Source organism: Candoia aspera, chromosome 1 (assembly GCF_035149785.1).
Source record: "Candoia aspera isolate rCanAsp1 chromosome 1, rCanAsp1.hap2, whole genome shotgun sequence".
In the NCBI taxonomy this organism is placed as follows: domain Eukaryota; kingdom Metazoa; phylum Chordata; class Lepidosauria; order Squamata; family Boidae; genus Candoia; species Candoia aspera.
This window is the reverse complement of record NC_086153.1, coordinates 295,082,096-295,097,663: the sequence shown is the minus strand read 5'-3', so window position 1 is coordinate 295,097,663 and position 15,568 is coordinate 295,082,096. Positions and strand designations below refer to the sequence as shown.

The following is a 15,568-nucleotide window of genomic DNA, read 5'->3' as shown; positions in this document are numbered from 1 at the left end:
GTTGATTTCTTTGCATCATGCCTTGTTCTTCTGTATTTTTGTTCTCTTTAGTAATACTTTTGAACATTATCCCAGGAACAAAAGAAAAGGTGATGTCGATTTAAGATAAGAGAGCTCCATCAATTTTTCTCTGAAGGGCACTGCTCAAGTGCTGTGGGTCAAGATACAACCTAGAATATATCTGATATGGCTGCAGTCCTTGGATTTCCACCAAGACAGACATCTCTTTAGTACAGCACAGATGCCATCACTGCTGAATTCATTAATTCATTTCTACAATTTATGCATTATTGGCCTTTTGTTTGTTTTCCTTCAGGGCACTAATTTATCTCAGAAGCATCTCACATTGAGTTCTTAGAAGAATGGAAAGTGTGAGTGAACTTCAGAATCCACTATTGGCCAAGAGCAATGGACACCTCCATGGTAGCTATACTTATCACCAGGATTATCATGGCCATCGTTGCCATGGCAAATTATATTCCTATATCTTCCAAAATTCAGGTAATGCAAGGACTCACCAGCTGTTGGATGCCAGTTCTCTTCAGCTGGCTGTTGAAGCACTGTATGGTCCAAATTTCATCCTGGTGAAGGATGAAAACTGTGTCAAAGTCAAGGACAACAAAGGTGACAATTGTGAGACAACCTTCGTGGAAAACAAAGAGCCCTCTGCTGATGCTTCTGATGAGCAAGAAACACAGGGACAATCTCTAATGGAAAATGACATCAAAATCCAAACAGTATCCTATGAAGTAGAGGAAGAGGAATTGCAGGAATATGAGGTAGATTTCTTAGGGTACACTCATAATATACACCTAGAAACTTCTGAGTATACATTCTTAGGACTAATTTTTAAATAAACAACTCTAAATGTTTAATATATAAACAATAATAGTAGGCAAAATGGATATATATATATATATAGCATGATAACCGTTCTTACCCAAGAGACAGCTTCCTTTATTTCAGAGAATTATAAATTAAAGCATAATTAATTAAGAATAATATGGCTAAGATGAATTTTTAGTAGCTTAGGACCTTAGGACCTAAGTGAGGAATGTACTTAAAGATGAAAAATGGCTCCATTTCACCAATACTCAGGAAAAATAATTTTCCAGTGAAATCCCAAATCCCCAACTAGTAAATTGAGAGTTCAGTTTGAGAGGGAAAAGGAAAATATGTTTTAATTCAAGAACTTTTATGGTTAGCGTTTTGTCCCATAATTAAGGGGATGAAGATGACATGGCTTATAGAAACTATAAAGTCCATTTTTCCTCCCAGAGTGAAACAACAGTATTAAGAAGGAGAAAAGAATATGTGAAAATGCAGCTGGAAAGAAGGTCAAATGAAAGTATGGGGGGGGGGGAAATATTGCAAAAATACTACTTAACAAGAGGAAAACTAGGAGAGTGAAAATGTTACTTAAATGCCAAGATAATAATAGATGTCCTAGAAATATTATAGCAAGATAATGCAGAAGTAGCAGGTTTCAGTGGGAGAAAAGAAAAATCCATAGGATGCCAATTGCTTTACATCAGGGATGGAAGCTGACAGCAGTGAGTAGTATTCTAACATTGTTTCTATATTACTATTGACACGATCATCACTATTATTATTATTATTATTATTATTGTAATTTTATGTGTTACTAATTCAGTTATTTAATAACATAAGATTGTGACTAAGTATGCATAACAGGAAAGCAAGTTCAGATGAAAGAAACTGAACTTTTTCTTGACCCAAATATTTGACACTAAGCTATAAAGCAATAAAAAGCCTCTAATATAGTACTACTCAGGCTGTTACCACTTTTATCTGTCCTTATTTTATTTTCCTAAACGCCAGTCTTTTGCTCAAATCCTGGGAATTCTTACAAGAAAAGCCCATAAAAATTAGGATTCATCTGTAATAAATGATTTGAAGACAGATATTTAAATATTTTTGGACCTGATGTAATGTTAAATTCTTATTTCCTTATTTATACACACAATTATTATTGGATTAGTTTTGTATTCTGATTACTTGTTTGTATTTGCAAATATATTTGCCATTTACATCCCCTTTACACATACAGACACAGACACATTGTATGCTTTTAGCTGTTATTATACAAGACCAGAAAGGGCAGCCTTTTGCTAGTCATGGCAGTCACACTCAAACTTATGGGGAGGGGCAAAGGTCATATTGGTGGGTTCATGATGCACAGTGTGGAAGACTGGGCAAGGAAAAAGCCCCCCCCCCCATCCCCAAGTAAGAGAAGTGGGAAATAAAGAATCCAGTCTCTGTCAGCTCCAATGAAAGTAGAGTGGGAGAATAAGTTTTTATTAATGAAAAGAATGGGAAGTGGGAACAGAGAGTGATATGGGTGCTTGGAGGAGTGGGGAAAAAGCTGATTTAAGTGGTTTTTTGCAAAATGTCCAGCCTGCCCAAGGGAATCAAATAGATTTGATTGGACGAATGAGGATTGGGGAGGTTGGACCAGGGGGTTCAGCCTGAAAATACTTCTCCTAGTCACAGGATAAGAGAAGCAGGCAATTGCTGGTAGATTTGGCAGAAAAAGGAGCCTACCTGTTAGCAGGTAAGAGCCCATACTTGCACATAGCACCTCCATTGCAGACACTGCATTGGTTGCCCTAGATTTCTGGATACAAGTAATAAAGTCCTACACGGCTTGGCACCAGGTACCTGCAGGACTGTCTGCTTCATGTGGATCCTAACCGCACAGGAAACCTGGGAGAGAGCAAGGAATTGGTGTTTTTCTCTATGAGCATCACACTCTGGAGCAGCCTTCCTCTGAAAATCCAGACTGCGCCTGGATGTCCAGAGCTATGTGCAAGGGTGTTGGGAACTGACATTTGGTCATTGGATATCTCTTTCTGTATTGCTGAAGTTGTGATTTTATTATTTTTATTTATTTTATTCAGCTTATTACTTCACTGTGTTTTGGTTTTCAGTTTTACTTGTGCCCTTCCATGAGTCTTTGGGGAGTATAGCAGTATAAATACATAGTAAATAGACAGTGGCCAAGATTTTCTGCTTATTTTTCTTTAAACTTTTGGGGAAGTCTGGGCCTTTTCTTGTATTATTATATTTTAATTATGGTAAACCTCATTCAGGGTTTTCATGACAGTTTTTGTGTGACTCTTTTCTCAAAATGATGTGAAACTTGCACCCATTTTTGGCAATTGTAGTCACAGGAAGGTCTGGATTGCCTACTCCATCCTTAAATAAGCTAAGATTCAATAGATCAACACAGCATAAAACTAAAAATTACAAATAGTGTATTAATAGTTGAAAATCATTAGTCTAATGAAATCCTACCAAGTCTATAAAATATCTGTTAGACGCTCAAAATAAATGAGTTATGGACTGAAGCCAAGGGGAAACTTCTCAGTCAGCACACAAGATAGCATATCTGCTTCCCTAGCAATGTCAGGTATTTTCGTTTCTAAGAGGCAAAACATGGTGGAGACTGTGCCCAAACATCATCTTCTAGATCTCCTTCCATTCATATTAACCTCAGTTATGCGGCAGGTAAGTTGCCTGGACCCCAGAGGCTGACTCTGTTCCTTGAGTTTGGGCTGGACTTACTGCCTTCTCCATTGTAACAACCGCCCTCTGGAATACTAGTATGGCTCCACCCTGATGATGTTCCATAAAGCACTGAAAACCTGGCTATTTTCCCAGGCCTTAGGACAGGGTGATAGGTAAGCTCCTGTAAGTTTTTGTTTGGCATGTTTTGGTTCTGTTTTATATGTTCTTTCCCGATGCATATCTTTTATTATTATTATTATTCCAGTTTTTATTATGTGCAGCAGCCAAAGCTGTCTAGAGTCTGGCATATTTTAATCCACATTAAAAAAAATAATAATTTGTGACTGTGTTATATTCCTCATTTGGGAAGTTTGCTGCCCTGTGAAAATTATTCGCCTACCAGGTATGAAGAGAAATATGTTGTCAAGGCAGCCACATTAAATATGCATAGTGTTTGGATTTCTAGTCCTGCTGGATGCTTTGTGAGCCAAGCTTAAAGTCTGCTGTTGGTCACTGTCCTCGAATTAATTTGCTTTCCAGAGTGACTCTTCAAGTGACAGCGAGAGTGAAGATAATTTTCTGATGCTTCCTCCACGAGACCACCTAGGTTTAGCCATTTTCTCAATGCTCTGCTGTTTTTGGCCCCTTGGAATTGCTGCCTTCTATTTTTCTCAAGGGGTAAGAATCCACATCTGCTAATGTCTTCTTGTATGTACACTAGTCTTGGCTTACTAAATGCCTTGATATATGAGTCCTGATAGGAATAACTACTCATCATGCCACAACTATTTCACAATAGCAAACCTAATCTAAAATGATTTGGAATTTTCTTGAGATGTAAAATGTTCCCTGTGTAGATTTTTTTTTCCTTAAAAAAACATTGCTAGAGTCATCTAGTGACTAAGGAAAAAAACCCACAATATTACTACTTATGTAGTAAGTACTATTTATAATAGTATATAAATTAAATAACTGCTCTAAAGTTACTCCCATCTGACTTGGTCCTGTAGAAAGCTCAGATCATCATCTTCTTCACATAACTTAATGAGTAATGTCTGTGTCTGAACAGGAGAAAAATAGTAGACTTTATTTATTTATTTATTTATTTATTCATTCATTCATTCATTCATTCATTCATTCATTCATTCATTCACCGCCCATCTCCGCCTCATGCGGGACTCTGGGCGACTTCAGACTTCTCTGTTTTGCAGCAGAATTCTGCTTTGATCTGAGTTAATGAACAGGTGAGACTCAGGATTCATCACCTGTCCTTTAAAGTATTTTTTCTGCTGTGGGCTTTACTTCCTCAAGAACATTGGCATCTGTACCTAACCTCAGTGACACCAAAAAGATGAAATGTGTATCATGACATCATGACTCAAACTCCACCCTTTCCTACTTGCTTTCCGATGTTGCATGCAAATACTTAAGAGGCAGAATTTGTGTCAAAGTGTCATGATGTGTATTTGTCACTTGCTCACCTTGTCCCTCTGTGGACACTCATCCTCATGAGTAACCTGTCTGAGCTAAATGCAGGTGAGGAAGAGGGCTGAAACCAGCAGCGGAGAGGGCAAGTGCCAAAGGTGGCTGAGCCTACTTTCCTCTTTTTCTCAAATACACACATGCATGTATCTTTCTCACTCTTTTTTCATCCCTGCCTGGTAGGAAATAAGGGTAGATCTCTATTACCAGAAATTGAAACAGCTTGCAAAAAACTTCTGAAATGAGGCTAGAACTGCATGAATTTATTCTGAGGACTGCACATAGCCCTAAGCCACAAGCTGTCCCATCCCTATTTTAAGGTAATCTGGAGGCCTTCTAGGATAGCCACCACTTTGTATTAAGGGAATTCCGAACAACTGTATCCAAAGTGTTCAAATAGAAAGACAGACCAAACAATTGGACTTTTTAATACAATACCAAAACACTGTTACCGTGGGGCCACCATGATAAAGGTGAGCCTTACAGAGCACAGTAGTATACTGACAGAGCTAATGCTTCTTTTCATCCAATTATCCTGGTCATATTGAAGCACCAGTCCTGAAAAATTATTTGGGACCAGAAGTAAAAGACCTGCTTCTTCCAGCCTTGCACAGTGATAACATTCTGTGGCAAGCCGTTCATGAAGAAAAGATCCACTTAAAATAAAGGCAGGCAATGAAAAATTCCCAACTGCTTTTCAAAAAAGACCACAGCAACCTACACAGAGTATCAATATTTCTGTGCCCAACACTACAAATAAACTTTGAAGAATTGCATGCAGTAGATTTAAACATACAGCAGGTTAAAAATCAGATGGTGATCATCCATTAGAAAAATTGTTTTTCCTCTTCAGTCTCAAAGATGATAATAAACAATACAATGAATATCATATTTAAAATAGAAGGATGGAAACTAAATCTGCTTGAATAAGTGATAAATAAGCAATACAAGTAGTCCTTGCTTTACGTCCATTCATTCAGTGACTGTTCAAAGTTACAACAGCACTGAAAAAATGGACTTGCATCCAGTCCTTGAACTTACAATTGTCGCAGTGCCCCCATGGCCATGCGATAAAAATATGAGCCAGCCCGGATTATGACCTCCCCCCACTGCCCCCCCAAGGTGACCTTCATTGTCTTTGCCTGCCTCCTCCTCTGTGCTCACCATCCCGGCCATGCACAAGGAGGCGCCACAGCTCTGGGGCTTCTTGCCACACTGCAGCTCTGGGGTGCTTGCACCTTCACGCACCCTCCCCCACCTGGCAGCAGCCATTCTCAGCCTCTCTGCACCTCACCAGCCATGCGCACCTTCCCCCAGCCCCTCTGCACTCACCCTGCACCTCATGAGCCACCCAGGCACCCTCACCCAGCCCCTTCTGCACTTGTGCCGCACCTTGCCAGACACCCACACACCCTCACACACCCTCCCCCACCCAGCAGCAGCTACTTGCCTGTGACTTGCAACTTCCTGCTGGCTTCCCCACTGACTTTGGTTGTTGGAAGCCAGCAGGAAGTTGAGAGGAGGTGCTTCCTTAACAGCCTGCAGTCCTTGCTTAATGATGGCAATGGAGACTGCAGGGATTGCCATTACTAAGCCATGCAGCCATGTGATGTCGCACTTAACAACCACATCACTTAGTGATGAAAATTTCTGTCCCAATTACTGTCATTAACCACGGACTACCTGTAATATTGCCCCATAATGTATTATTTTATTCCATTTCATTTAATACGCAGTACTTAAAAGGCCTGGTATCATTCACAGATTTTAGTAGCAACTTTTTGTTTCATAGTTTCTTTAAAAGGTTCCAAAATTGATTGTTGAACAAGTGCACTTGTATCTTTTTAACCAGAGAGGTAAAAATAGTTTGTCTATTTCTTTTTAACCACTGCTTTCCTCATCATTTTCAGTTTAAGTGGTAATTTTCTTTCTGACACTTACAAAATGCTTGACTGAGATCTACAGAGAATACACCGGTTGTCCCCAACTCTTTGGGGCTGGGCTTGAAATTTAGAGAGCCTCTTTTGAGAACTTCACACAATGGCTGCCTGTGGTGCTGGTCATGACCTGCTGATTTGCTAGAATCAGCTTCTTCATTCCTGCAAAACACACCCTGCTATTCCTGCTTCCTTTGCCATTGTTCAGGTTGGAATGCACAGGGCTGCAGTCACTAAGCAATTTTATTTTCTAAGAAAATGTAAAGGGACCTTTTGGGGCCCAAAGACACTGTCAGAAATGAAGATGATACTGGAAGCAGGCATACCTGTTTCCTTAAAAAAAAAAAAAGTAAAAATAAGAGCAGCTGCTTGGTGAGCACCAAGGGAAGTATCTGCAAGTATGTTGACACTGTTGGGTGCCACACTTGGGGACCCCAGGATTATACCAACTACCTTTCTGCTGTATGATAATTTTGCAGAAGGAAATAAAAGCAGTTTAAAACATTTGCAATATGAAGGTTGCTTTTTACATAATGCCAAATGATTTCTACTAAGTTATGCTGAATTATGCTGTCAGATTGACCCTGGAGAAATTAAAACCTAAGAAATAATAATATATAAATACAAAAATTATCTGTAAGCATTATATTTAGATTTCCAAAGTCTTTAAATACAAGCTATGCTAAGGTCCAGTTTAACTTTATTTATAGGATTTTTACTATACCTTATAGTGTGTAGTTTGAAAACAATTTATTGTACAACATTAAAATACAACAATCATTTTAAAAAGCAACAGATTGAATGCAAATTCTTTTGCACTACCGGCACATTGTCTGGATGGAGAGTTCATTCAGAAAGGTACCAAGAACTGAAAAAGGCAGGGAGAAAGAGAAGGCCATCTTTCTTACCCCCTTTTCCCTTTTTTAGCCCCCAGTACTACCTCCCCCACTATTCTAACCCTTTAGAGAGCAGATTTGGGGACAGGAGAAGAGAATCAATCAGGATCACCTCCTTCTTTCCATCAGTAGGATCTCTAAATGAGAAACCTCCTGGGGAGGAGCCTTTCATCTACAAGAAGCAGATTCTGGATCCAACTCACATGCATAGACATACACAGACACACAAAAGCATTAGGGAAAGAAACAATAAAAGAACCCACCGGTAAAACCAATTAATAGTGAAACCTAATAGCTACAGGGAAGAGAGAATCAGTAGTGAAGAAACGGCTGCTTATTTCCTGAGAGCTCCTGGCAGCCAAAATAAAACATAGGAGAGGTCAGTGTTCTTCCTTTGCTTGGAGCCTAGTTGATATTTTCCCTACTTAGTTTTCCAAAACCATAAACAATAGAAAATCCTGGCCCCACCTATCAGGGTGACACAGTTCCACCCACTCTGCATGATTCTCTCCCCACCGTGGCCCATATTCCTCTCACCCAAAATGTCAAGTGTAATTTACAGTGACCAAAGAGCAAAAGGAGATATGACACACAAATGTCAGTTAAAAGCCAATTAAACCACAAACAGGATAGACTTGAGGCTCATCCGCACCCAGCCCAAAGTTGGTTTTAGATGTTCTGGTATGGAAGTAGTGCTTTCTCTCTTATCCCAGCACAAGACCTCCCATGTGGACAATTTACTAGACATGTAGGAGGAACTTTGTGAAACTGCAGTTCAGGTCAGCAGCCTGCTCCTCTCTAATTGACACCTTTCTGTCCAGTTGCTGGGTATTGTTGTTTTGCTGTAGTGGAGATTGGAACCCTGGCTTCAACAGCTACTTTATGCACTGGGCTTTGAAGTTAATACTGATCTATTGTCTCTGAGAGCCAGTTTGGTTTAGTAGTTAAGGCCCCAGGCTAGAAACTAGGAGAGCATGAGTTCTAGTCTTGCCTTGGACACAAAGCCAGCTGGATGACTTTGCGCCAATGACAAAGTCTCCCAGTCCTATGAAGAAGGCAATGGTTCAAGCAATAGCTAGGAGTCAAGAATAACTCAAAAGCACACAAGCACACAAATTATCTTTGGAGTCATTGCTACCTCAGCACAAGAACCAAAATACCTGAAAGTAGCCCACTGCAGCTGTTCAGTAAGACTTATTCAGCAGCTGATGAGAGCTGCACAGAAGGGCTGCACAGATCCAGTTGATCTCTAGATGGAAGCGAAGAGATACAGAAAACAATAACTCTTTGCTACCATCTAGCAAATCTTACAAAGAGACTAAGCCCTAATGTTGATCAGTCAAATGTAGAAAATTAAAAATAAATATTTCTAGCTCCCAACACTGATTCCTTCCTTCCTTCCTCCTTCCTTCCTTCCTTCCTTCCTTCCTTCCTTCCTTCCTTCCTTCCTTCCTTCCTTCCTTCCTTCTTTTTAGCAAGCAGCAGTATTGTTATTGTTAGGAAGGGAACAATGTGAAGAAGGTGGAAATGAATCAACATCTGTCAGGGGCACAAATAATTAAGCTCAAAGGAATAATGTAGACCTTTTGAAGGATGTAACACTAGTAGGAAACTAAGCAGCAAGATACCCTCTAGAATGCAAAACAAAGTCTGTGGTAATGCATATTTCAAAGGAACGCTGTCTGGTTGTGTGTATGTGTTTTGGAAGACAGTGAAATAAATCCTTGGGTGTTATAAAGTGCTTAATTCTTTATAATTCTAGTATTCAGATTCCAAACCTGACATTTCCTGGAGAATCAAATCAATCCTCATAGTACTTGATTCAGCAGCATTCCACCCAGTATGCTGAACCAACAACTGAAAAGCCACTGCTGTTCACCGTATTAATGCAGCCGTTATGAGCAAGTTCAGTGATGGCAACAAATGGGGTGATGTGTTCCTGCCACTATGGGGCTTGTGGGAATTCTTCCACAACTCTTGAAGAATCGTTTTGGGGAACCTAAGAGGCTTGGGAATGGGAAGACAAAGTTAGCACTCCACTCTAGAGGTGCAGCTTTTAAAAAAGTAGAGTTAAACTCAGGGATCCTGATCCCTGAACTATGCAAAATCAGTACTCAAGATAGATTTGGAAAAGAAAAAAAAAGACCTTTTGCTCTTGGTCAAACATTTTGGTTTGGGAGAGGCTCCATGGAAAGGAATGGGAAAGAGCTTTATGAGATGGCCTTCTGTTGACACAGGACCATGTACCTAGAGATATAATGTGCTTGGTCAGAATATCACACTTCTAGAGAATCCTAACTGGACATGGTCTAAAAGACATTCAGTTGTGAAGAAAAGAAAAAAAGGTTGGTACATACAAGAACCAGCATAGTTCCAGATATAATATATAGGAATATACTATTTGGTCTATAGGATTAGATATAGTCCCAGCTCTAGGGATTAGGAAGGCAATGGTTCTCCTTTCTCTGTGGCCAGGTCCAGTTGATATTGGTGGGGTGGGGGGAAGAGATCAAGCTAGAGACCCCTGACAAAATGGAGTGCCTCATCTACCTGAAGCTGCTGGATCAGGTTATCCATCAGTTTGGGGTCAGGTATCATCAATACACAAACAATGCCTAATTGTACAACTCAACCAAGTGATGCTGTCAAGGTCGTATCCTAGTTTCTGGAAGCTGTGCAGCTCTGGATGGGGAACTCAACCCTGACAAGACCAAGTAGCTGTGGTTATTGGACCACCTAGATCTGAAGATGTTCCATCTTTAGTCTTGAATGGGGTTACAAGACTGGTGTGTGACTTGGGGGTCTTCTTGTCTCACAGCTTCTGCCAATTGCACCCATACCTGGACTGGGAGGCTTCTAGGACTGTCACTCATGCTTGGTCACTTGCATTTGGACTTTTGCAATGTGTCGTATATGGGGCTGTTCTTGAAGGCCACTTGAAAGCTGTAGCTAGTTCTGAATGCAGTAGCATGGGCAATTATGGGTGTACCACAGTATTTTCACATAACACCTATGCTTCATTAACTGCTTTGGTTACTAGTAGGCTTCCAGGTGCGATTCAAGGCACTTGTTATCCACCTATAAAACCTTTCATGGCATAGAGCCTGGTGGTTATTTGAGGGACTGTCTTCTGTAGTTTCTGCCCATCTTCATACTGTGTAATCCATGGTGCTCTCTGAGCTTGACTGATTGCAGACGTTTCATTGCCTGACTAACAATCAAGCAGAAAACAATACCCTAATGAAGAAACTACCAAGGAGAAAACCATACTCCCACCAACACTGGCAGGGCAAGCTACTTCATACAAATAGGGAGCAAACCCCACACTCACCAGTACTGATGATGTTACCTAGTCAGGTAATGAAATGTCTGCAATCAAACAACGAAGCTCAGAGAGCACCAAAGACTACACAGTTCAACCCTGAGCTGCATATATTCTCTTCTATTGGCATCTTCATACTATCAGGCAGCAGTGGCATGCTTTGGGTCCCTTCAATTAAAGAGGGTCATCTGATGGAATACAGGAAGTGGATCTTCTCTGTTGCAGTGTTTGCCCTCTAGAATGATGCCCCCCCCCCAAGATTTGTATACCTCCCAAGCCCTATTCAAATGAGCCCTTAAAACCTGGTTCTTCCCCCAAGCCTTAGACTAGAGTGGTTGGTGGATCCCTTGTGGGATATTTGATCTCACAATGTTTTTCTGAATGCTTGGTTTTGTTTTATTCTGCTTTAATTGTTTCATGCTGTACACTACCCAGAGTCATGATGGAGTTGGCCTATACGTTTGATAAATGTGCTGCTAGAACTATCATTAAGAAGCTGGCTGGGTTATGCCTGTTGTATGAACATAACATGCAAGTATTTTAGTGAAACTGGGTCAATTTATTTCAAAGGAAATATATGTGAGAAGTAATAACATGCCGTCACTGAAGGAATGGATAAATGTTGGACCAGGCAGAGATGGAACATTCCATATTGTTTGCCAAAACAGCCAGCAAACAGCTCTCAGCATTCCCAGATATCATAGCCAGACTTTGATCTTTGTCCTTGGACAGCATTTGTGACATTGATTGACAGATGGATTGCAAAATGTTTTTATATTGTGATTGATTTACAATTCATATATCAAAAATGAGAGAAAATCTTCACAGAAATCCTGTGAGTTACTTATATTGATAGTGATTGACTCAAGGTAATCCAATAAACTTTATGGCTGAGTGGTGATTTGAACCTGGGTCTCTCTGGTCTGTCAGAACCGTAACTTCACATTAGTTTTCAGCCTAAGACTGTAATAGAATTAAATTGCTTTATTCATCCAACCCAGACAGAACTAATTTCCAGTAGACAAGAAGAGGATTCCTTTGCTGAAAAACAGCTGATATTATTAACTATAACAAGTTACAGTAAATAATATATTATATAGTAACCTAAGTATTGTTTTGTTTGTTTCCAGACAAGTAAGGCCATCTCCAAGGGGGACTTTCACCAGGCAAGCTCAGCTTCTCGACGAGCGCTATTCCTTGCTGCACTTTCAATTACCATCGGCACAGGGGTATATGTTGGAGTGATTGTAACACTGATTGCTTACCTATCTAAAGGTGGGCATGTATAATAAAATCATTGCATAAAGTGCCCATCACTCTGCCCCTGATGGATAGGCCTCTTGGATTAAGTGCTTTTCTATGCCATAAAGGACACCATGCTTACAAGGACTGAAAAGGAGCTTTTTTCCCTCACATATTCAAATAAACTGTCTGTATTTTTTTTTCAAATGAACACTGACCTACTTTACATTATAGACTGACAAGCTACAAAAAAAAAACTCTTAGTGCAAAATGAGTGCATGCTTGAACAGCCTGGATTTTGAGACTGCCAAGAACAAAAGGGGGAAATGGGATTTTTTTTCTAAAAAGTCTGCAGCGTGTTCTCAGACCAATTTTCTTGTGAGCTAGACCTGCCATTTGTGAAGCTCAGTTGCCTATTGGAGCTAAGCCCCTGTCTTATACAGAGCACATGGTAAAGAGAAAGAAATGGGGGAATGTTCATTGAAAAACTTTCATTGGGGGATTGGGGGTATGCAGTGGTATTTGTCAAGATGCTTCTATTTTGTGCCAGAGATTCTACTTACAAGATCAATTCATCTGTGAGTATCTATCACAAGAAGCCAGCTTTCCCCAAAGCTCTCTTTCAGAGCTATTGTTCATACAGCTTGCCTCCCCGCCTACAGTTCTCTTCTGTGTCAGATTTTCCCTATAGTCTCATCTCATTCATCTTTGAAGAATCATATTCAGCTGTCACTTCAGTTATAAGATAGCACCTGCTTTAAAGAAGACAAGCAAAAAAAAGTGTTATTAATTATAGTAATTCTAACTGAACAGCCTTGGGGAACTCCTCTGGGCCTTCTAGTTTTTAATTATATTTTAGGATACATATTACAGTGTCAAACAGAATGAATTAATATTATTTCATATTTCATTATGACGTGAAAAACTCATCAAGAGGTAATACAGCATGATTACTTTTTATCACATCTAGAAACGCTTTTCTAGGTGTCACCATCTGGAATCAAACTCATATACAAGTAGTCCTTGCTTAACTTTGCGCTTTATGACTATGTTGTTTAACAGTGGAGTTGGGACAGGCAACTCCATTGCTAAACAACATAGTCATAAAGTGCAACGTCATGTGACCACGCTGACTTACAATGGCAGTTGTGGCCGTTCTGGTTGCCGTTGTTAAGCAAACCCCACATGGTCATTAAGAGTGACATCACATGATTGTCATTTACAACCTCCTGCCAGCTTCCCCATTGACTTTGCTTGTTGAAAACTGGCAATGAATGTCGCAAACGGCAATCACATGACCACAGAACACTGCGACCATTGTAATTGCAAGCCAGTCGAATCGTGATCATGTGACTGCAGGGACACTATAACAGCTGCAACTACGAGGACCCAGTCGTAAGTCTCCTCATTCACCATCATAACTTTGAATGGTTGCTGAACAAGTGGTTGTTAAATGAGGACTACCTGTACTGAAATAGCATTTCTATGTCAAATGGCAACCTTGTAGTTGTTCTGGTTCAGACACCTACATAATTAAATGACATATGCATTTTAGCTAATTTAGTTTTTCTAAGTCCAAATATATTATTTATATCTATGGTTACTGCAGGCACTGAGCCTAAAACAGATCAAATACGGGGCAGTGTTGCATCTCTTCACAGCTAACAAGAACTCAGCAATCGTCAAGCATTGTTATTTCTCCACTTTGAGATTTTTAGGGTTCTGTTATGCCCACCATATGATAGGCATGCATACATTTATCAGTGAGATAATTCAAGATCGGGAGGTACAGTGCATTTGAAAGCAGACTGCATCCAGTTAAGTATATTTTCCTTTCCTACAGTGGCTTAAATTCCATTGTGGATCTCTCATTGGCCTTAGCTTTGGACTGAAAGAAAAGGATGCCATGGAAATTGTTTGAAAGCTGAGTTTATTGGAAAACCTGCCTGCTCACTGGCAGCAATGCTCCAGTAATACACAGTATGCTTCTGGGTGCCATAGGTGCCATTACTATTTTAAAGCCTATTCCCATACAAATCCATGATGCTTTTGTAGTCTCATGGTGAGAAGATAAATATGTCATAGGTAAAATATGGTCATCTATAGCAGGCAGACTGACTTTCTCTGAATCAGATTGCTCCAGCTGCAGAATTTCTTTCAGTAAAAGCCCACCTATGCTTGAATCTTCAGTCCTCTTGAAACTATTATAGGCCTTTTCTATTCATGCAATCATTGGATAGCAAAAGATGTGTACAGTGCATTTTTTTTAAAAAAAAGAATGTGTGTTCTTTTTATTATTGATGATTCAACTATTAAATGTTTTAATGTGCTTAGAAGCTGCCCCAATTTCTTAGAGATGGATAGCGTAACAATTGTAATACATAAGTAAGCTCAAATCCTTCATGATCGCAGCAGTTTAGTAAAAAGAACAGACTGGATTCTGAACAACTGGGAAACAATGTGAGAAGATAACCTGTTCCTTTAAAGGGACATCAATAATAACTCAAGCTGTATATTTTTCCCCAGCCTATGTTGTTTCAGCATGAAGTACACTTCCAGGTTTGTCCAGCAAACCACAAGTGTTTTAATTTTACTCATCCTTCTGGAATATTGAAACCAAGAACTCTCACTTTCCTGGGGCCAGGATTTAATTCTGGCTTTCATTGCCTGAGGGTGGGTGAGGATGGTATTAGTTAGTGAAGTATAGAAAAATAAGTATTTGTTTAAATTTGGGAAGATCAGACATATACGAAATGTCCAAAGTCACTAAGAAAATAGATGCTTTTATTTCAGGGCTGTATGTTTGATTATGCTACCTCCCAAAAACTCATGTGGTGAATGTATTGCTCAGTGTTTGCTAACCAAGTCAAAGGATGGCCATTAGGAACCCTAAGGATTATATTGTGCTTCAAGTGAGTCTTCTAGAATTTCAGGGAAATGAACAAACTAATAAAGTAACTCTAAGCCAGTGTTCCTCAACCTTGGCAACTTTAAGATGTGTGGACTTCAATGCCCAGAATTCTAGGAGTTGAAGTCCACACATCTTAAAGTTGCCAAGGTTGAGAAACACTGCTCTTAGGGCTACCAAAGAGATTTCGCTTTGGATAGTGACTCAACCTTCTTCCACCTGCATGAAATTTGGAAGTGCTGGCATCAGC

General features: G+C 39.8%; 1 protein-coding gene across 1 annotated transcript; it reads left to right on the top strand.

Annotated features, from left to right (window-relative positions):
- The first annotated feature begins 320 nt into the window (after positions 1-320).
- SYNDIG1L (synapse differentiation inducing 1 like) lies at positions 321-12,645 on the top strand. The gene is made up of 3 exons (XM_063293605.1): positions 321-779; positions 4,072-4,209; positions 12,299-12,645. The coding sequence occupies exons 1-3, from the start codon at positions 363-365 to the stop codon at positions 12,455-12,457; spliced, it is 714 nt and encodes a 237-aa protein (XP_063149675.1). The 5' UTR covers positions 321-362; the 3' UTR covers positions 12,458-12,645.
- The last annotated feature ends 2,923 nt before the right edge of the window (positions 12,646-15,568 follow it).

Excerpts from the sequence above, each read along its gene's own strand:
- SYNDIG1L (XM_063293605.1), top strand. The coding sequence starts at position 363 with ATGGAAAGTGTGAGTGAACTTCAGAATCCACTATTGGCCAAGAGCAAT. Across the intron at positions 780-4,071 it reads AGGAATTGCAGGAATATGAG|AGTGACTCTTCAAGTGACAG; the intron begins GTAGATTTCTTA and ends TTTGCTTTCCAG. Across the intron at positions 4,210-12,298 it reads CCTTCTATTTTTCTCAAGGG|ACAAGTAAGGCCATCTCCAA; the intron begins GTAAGAATCCAC and ends GTTTGTTTCCAG.